Below are 6243 nucleotides of genomic sequence, written 5' to 3' on the forward strand. Positions count from 1 at the left end.
CAGATGAAGATGTAGAACTCTCAGCTCCTACAGCACCATATCTGCTTAGATGCTGCCAGGCTCCCACCTTGATGATAAGGAACTGAAGATCTGAATCTTTAAGCCAGCTCCAATTAAATGCTGTCCTTTATAACATTTGTCTTAGTCATGGTATCTGTTCTCGGCAGTGAAACCCTAACTTAAAAACTTCACATAGATGCCTGGAAGTTTAGATAATTAGCATGCAGACCCCATAAATGTATCCCTACATATCTCAAGAAACACTTTGTTCAGGTATGATCCATTGCCACAAATAAGGAACACGATGAAGGACAAACGTCCATGGTAGGGGCTGGAGAGATGGCTCATCATTTGAGAATTTGTTTCTCAAAAGACCTGCAGGGCACCTAACAATCCTCTGTCACTTAAGTTCCAGGTGAAACACAGTGACCTCTTCTGGCCTTTGGGGAACAGCACGCACAGACCTACAGAAGGCAAAACACTCATAAATGTAAAATAAATCAACCACAGCAACAAACAAAAACAAAAGCACCCAAAGGAGGGAAAACCAAAGGAGAAAACTCATATGGCACCTTTGCCTGGATATTTTGTCCAAATTTTAAAGAAATCTAGAAACTGAATTATAAACTATGTGGTCTGCTTGAGTTGAAATCCCAAATGGAACATAGTACATTGTCAAGAACAAAAGTCATCATCCTAATCAAGAAGAACAAGAAAACAACCAACCATAAAAACCCTATCCCCTGAAAGGTATTGCAATTTATTATCTCCTCAGTGCAGTTACAATTGATATCATGTTTGAAGGAAACCAAAGCAAGCAATTCTGTTTCATGACTGCTTCTATACTCCCTATAATAATATGGTTTTATTTCCTGGGAGATACTAGAGAAAGCCTGATGAATATTCCATTAATATGTTCAACACTCTCATCCACAAAAGAGTATATTTTAGTGGTCACTAAATATTTGATAAGGATACAGCATTGATAATTTTTTCATCATGAAGTTGGTATTCAGAGTTGGACACACAATCTACACTGAAAGTACAATTGTCTTTGTATCTCAGTCTGACTGGGAAGTAATTATGATGCCCAATCCCTGTGAGAATGCAGAGGTCCATCTCTGCCTGAGAGCTGTGGGATTTCAGATGGTTACATCACACTTCAATAAAGAAGGTTCTTAAGAGTGACGAGTTCGAGATCACTGTTTGATTCACAAGGATACATTCGATTTACTCAAAAGTAACAGGACACAAGGATTCAATATCTGCGGTGTAGATGGTCTTGCTGGCCTCCTCACACAACCTCTTTCCCTCCTCACAGGATGCTTGCAGTTCAGTCTGCTCCACCAGCAGTTTTCTGTTCTCATTCATCAAAATCCTTACATTCTTCTTCAATTCATTGCGTTCATTCAGGAGGTGGAAGTTTCTGATGCTGAATCAAAAACAAATAATGGTAAATCCCAGGCAGTTTCTATTTTCCGGCCACTCCTGCAAGTACAATCATCCCTTCAAGGGTCCTCGTCCCCAGGCATCTCCAGACTAGAGCCACAGTTTACATGTTATCACCAATTAGATGCAGGTCACATCCTGAGTCCGCATTCCACGGGAATCAAAGTACTTCAGAAACTCCTGACACTAGAGGGTGTATATACATCAAAGCAGAGGAAATGGTGCATATGGATGCTTATGTGTCATGGTATTCTAAAGCCATTGGCAGGTAGAGGGCCAATCTCCTCTGAGGGCTGATAGAAGACCCAGCAGCTATACAAATTTTCCATGTGTTTCTCAGGGATCCCAGATCTTTTTTCAAAGTCATAGCTGGACAGAAGTATTCCCTGCCTAGTGCTGGGGTCTCCTTTCTGTCAGTGACTCACCGGTAGGAATTATTCTCTTGTGTGAGCTCCTTGTACTTCTCCATGGCATCACTTATCCAGTTGGTCATCTTATGCATATCCATCGTTCTCATCTCATGTTGGGATTTAAGCATTGGCAATTCAACACTCAGCCTGTGTTAGAACATGACCCAAGGAACAAATAACTGTCTGAACTCATGATTTCAGAATTAGATGAAGTGTAAATAAAAAATAGCCAATAAAAAATTCAAATTCAAGGAATGGGGGCTAGGGAAGAAAGTGGAAAACTCAAAGACCACAGCAAAAACACAACAGTGAGACTCAAACCATCACTCTCCCATAGAAAATATTTCTCTGCAAATTTGTTTTGAAATAAGTAATCCTTAAAAGGCTGGTGAGATATGGTCCTATAAAGACCCTCTGTATAGGAGGGGGGAAAGTCTGAGAGCTGCATGTTTGGGAATAACAAGTGCCAAGAATTTATTCCCACAGTGACCTTTTCTAGGTCACAGTAAACCATCCTTGGATAATTAAAAAAAGAAAATAAAGTTCAAAGCAGAAAAATAAATAAATAAATAAATAAATAAATAAATAAATAAATAAATAAGTGAAATCAGAGTGCTCTCTGGGCTACCTAAGCCCAGTATATAACACAAACTTTCTCCTTCCTATTGGTGCTGGTTAAACTAATTATCCTGGGCATTGGACGGCAGAGCCAGGGGACCAAATGGAGGGAGCCGACCTTCAAGATCTGGCCAGGTCAGCATGAAGGAATTGAACAGTTGTGTAAGAAGTATAAGATGTTTCCTCCAGTCTGTGCCATAGCCTTGGGTCCAACAGAAAGATGTGATGACATTTCTCTTGTTTTGAAAGCAGGGATTCTCAATCCTTGTTACATGACTCCCAGAGGCCATAACTACTTTTTACAGGGAAGAGGATTCATAACACCTCCTCCCCTCAGGAGAGTCCTATGTGCCAGCAAGGTAAACAGAAGGAGCAAAGTGCTCTGTTGATCAATGACGGCCTCCACAGACTCATCACTATCATGACCTGCAAACTGTTCATCAAACAAATCCTCAGACCCAATCAAAGGTCCCAGACTCCCTGATCCTGAGCAAAACACACACAAATACTTTCACATCCATCCATACATACCAACCCATATACAAACATAATTAGAATGCCAACTTTATCATAAAGGTGCCATAGAATCAGTGTATAACGACCTAAATCAGAGTAAGAGTGAGGACATTCAGGCATTTCATTCACACACTTAGATGCAGCAAGTGTGACCAGGTCCTTCCAGCTGCTGAAAAAATCCAATCCAACTCCAAGGAGGTCAGGGTCAAGTACAAGAGAGGTTGACCCTAAACACACAGCACCTAGCTTCTCTCACAGGCCAGCACCTGCCAAGGTTCCTTAAAGTCCAGGATGAGAGGTGAAACACTTTCTTGATGTCTCTTGGCTTAGCAGAGAGAGCACAAGACAGTCAGTAGGTTACAGGGCATAATGACTACCTGTAGTTCAAACCATCATTGACATAAAGGTCCAGGATTTGAGAAAGTTCATCCCGCTCGATTTTACACTTCTGGATTTCAGATTTTAGTTCCTCCAATTTCTTTATACGCTTTTCATGGTTACTGATGAAATTTTCTGATGATGCCTTCCGAATAAACCCTGTAGATAGATAAACACAAGTGAATGTACATATTGGATAGCCCATGGGTAGAAAAGACCATTCTGAGTCTCAAAAAGGAGGTTGAGGAAGAGGAAAGGCTGGAGACTTGTTGAATCCCTGAAAGAGAAGAAAATCTATCCTTAATGTGGACTCTTAAGCTATTTCCCTCTTCCCAACCTCCATTGCCATACATAAGCCTCACTCACTATTACATGATCCCTCATCGTGAAAGATAGAATCTACCTCAGACATAAAGATTTGGGACATTGTCAGCAGATATCAGATGTGGAGCAGGTCAATCCTGGAGTTCATAGCACCATCAAACCCTCATCGTGTGTTCAAGCCCAAAGTGTCTGCGACCTCAATTCATGACTAGGGGGTTCATCCTTCCTTGTTGTTGTCATCACAGACTTAGTAACCTACAGGAATCTAGAGGATGAAGTGCTTCAACTCCCAACCATGAATGGGCACATTGTTATCCTCATAGGGCTTCCTCCTGGCATTCCTTGGCAGTAGAAATTAAAAGGCTCATAGAAAAGAAACTGCAGGCCTGCCAATTCCTGGCCCTCTGTCAAATTAATCATCAGGACTCTTGACTCTTGGTCTGCCATTGACAAACTCCAAGGCTCCTGCTTGTAAGGCCGACTCCTGAAAGGCTCAGCTCAAACCTGCCTCCTGGAGGAAGTTCCCTGACTCTACCCAGTACTCACTGTGCCTTCCCCAGAATGATTTCATTCTTCCGTACTTACAAGACAGAAGGCCAGCTTTCTTCTGCCTCGGTCTGGTCTCTCCTTGGTCTCCCCTCTCCTTCTGAACGAGCTTGAGCAGCTGGTGAAACATGCCTGTTTGTGAACCCAAAAGGCACTGAAGGAATCCCACAGGCACTTGTTGTCACCACAACACTGGTGACGTCACAGAAGATTCTGGTGCTCTCTTAGATACAAGAGATTGTCCAAGGAAGAGATTACTGATGACGTCACTGGGAAGTTCTATGGCCTACCTGCTACCCAGCTCTCCCAAAAGCAACCAATTTCTATGGGGCCCTTTTCTGCAGCCTCTCCTGTGACCCAGGAAATATCCTTTGGCAACTTCTCCTCCAAAGTTAGATATTTCTCTCTGCTTCATCGGGTGTCATCAATTCTCTAGATGGGGAGAGTTGGTTACAACCCTGAATTGGATAAGAGATTTTTGTTAGCACCCAAATCCCTAGGGACCATAAATGAGGGAGATTTCTCTTAATAATAAATCTACACCTGAGACAATGCACATACATACAGTCCAATTCCCAAAGTTTCCCTGTTTCCTAGAGGCCAATATATTTCTCCTATACTTTTAATTTTATAAAACCTGAATAATATTTGCTTACTGGGTATTCCTTGATAGCCAGCAGTATTTCCACATAAACGTCCATGTATTTCACAACGTCAATGGTTTACAATCCTACTTTTTGCAATAAAAACTTCCTTTTCTTGGGAATATAGAGGGATTAACTACAGGGCAAATATAAAATCATAAATTTCTGTCCCTTCTTTTACATATTAAGTTGGACATCATCCCTTTCTCAAATATAGCCAGACAATTAAATTGGTCATCAGTGAGCAAAGGTCAACCTGGACTTCGTGTTCCTACATTGTAGCCCGACAGCCATCACTTCTCCAATATCTGTCTTCCTTAATTTCCAAGTCCAGGCATGAGGATATTGGGGGTTGCCCCTTGATACTTTATTCCTAACAAACATAAGAATCAGCAGGATGGGCAGGGAGTCGAATGGCCTGAGGTCAGGTTAAACCTCAATTTTAGTGGGTCCATAAGTTCAGGGGAAAGTCCATTTGGCATTGTCATGTGTGGCATCTGTGTTCTTCTCCTAGGTGTGCTCAATCTGTGCTATGACGCCTCCTAACCTCACAGACGTAAGAGTCAAAAACACGTCTGTCTTTTCTGGGAAGGGCTCTGCCTCTGACTCCCACCTGGAGTTGGACAATATCGCTATGCAAAGCTCAAAACAGAGGGGTGGAGATGATGGATGCTTCAGAAGTTTAGGGTCATTTCTTCCAAATAAGGCACACATTTTTCCAATGTAATTTTTCCTTTGTTCTTTCACTCATGGTGGCTGGCTTCTTTCCTGGCCTGAAGTATACTGGAGTCCAATCTTTTGGATGACTGAAGCATCTTTTTTTGAGATGAAGGCCCACCAAGGGGCCTGCTGCATACAGGCTCCTATCACCAAGGAAGTTGTTGCTACAGAATCATAGCATGGTGGTAGCAGCACATGATCTCTCACAGTCTTCTCTGCTGCACTTGCTAAAAGAATAATCGGGTTGTTTGTTTTTTAATATTTTATTGGAAATACCTACAATGCTGGTCAGAGTTGATACATGCCTTTAATCCCAGCACCCATAAAGTTTTTTTCTTTTTTCTCTTCTTTTTTCTTGCAATTGTTGTTAGAATTCCCATTGTTTTCTTTGGTAATTCCCTCTATTTGCTCTTTACCTAGAATGTTAAGTCCACACTCTTCATGGCCCTATTCTTCATGGTAAAGATTTTGCTCATACCACCCACACCACACATGATCACATTATTTACTTTCAAAGAAGGAAAACAGGCATGAAGAAGAGAGTTAACGTGTATGATCTCAGGTAATCAACACATCATGAGTGCAGGATGGCATCCTAGGGTTTTGGATTGACAAGCTTCTGGTTTTGAGATTGACAG

General features: G+C 41.7%; 1 protein-coding gene across 1 annotated transcript; it reads right to left on the reverse strand.

The window, feature by feature from the left end:
- Nucleotides 1–730: 730 nt before the first annotated feature.
- LOC148000720 (uncharacterized) lies at nucleotides 731–4465 on the reverse strand. Its single transcript, XM_087586970.1, has 4 exons — nucleotides 4281–4465; nucleotides 3371–3530; nucleotides 1875–2006; nucleotides 731–1432 (listed from the first exon to the last, which is right to left on the reverse strand). The coding sequence occupies exons 1-4, from the start codon at nucleotides 4369–4371 to the stop codon at nucleotides 1231–1233; spliced, it is 585 nt and encodes a 194-aa protein (XP_087443096.1). The 5' UTR covers nucleotides 4372–4465; the 3' UTR covers nucleotides 731–1230.
- Between the last annotated feature and the right edge of the window lie 1778 nt (nucleotides 4466–6243).

Source organism: Rattus norvegicus, chromosome 15, assembly GCF_021556685.1.
Source record: "Rattus norvegicus strain SHRSP/BbbUtx chromosome 15, alternate assembly SHRSP_T2T, whole genome shotgun sequence".
Taxonomy (NCBI): Eukaryota; Metazoa; Chordata; class Mammalia; order Rodentia; family Muridae; genus Rattus; species Rattus norvegicus.

Excerpts from the sequence above, each read along its gene's own strand:
- LOC148000720 (XM_087586970.1), bottom strand. The coding sequence starts at position 4,371 with ATGTTTCACCAGCTGCTCAAGCTCGTTCAGAAGGAGAGGGGAGACCAA. Across the intron at positions 3,531-4,280 it reads GAAAGCTGGCCTTCTGTCTT|GGTTTATTCGGAAGGCATCA; the intron begins GTAAGTACGGAA and ends ATCTATCTACAG. Across the intron at positions 1,433-1,874 it reads CAAGAGAATAATTCCTACCG|CATCAGAAACTTCCACCTCC; the intron begins GTGAGTCACTGA and ends TTTTTGATTCAG.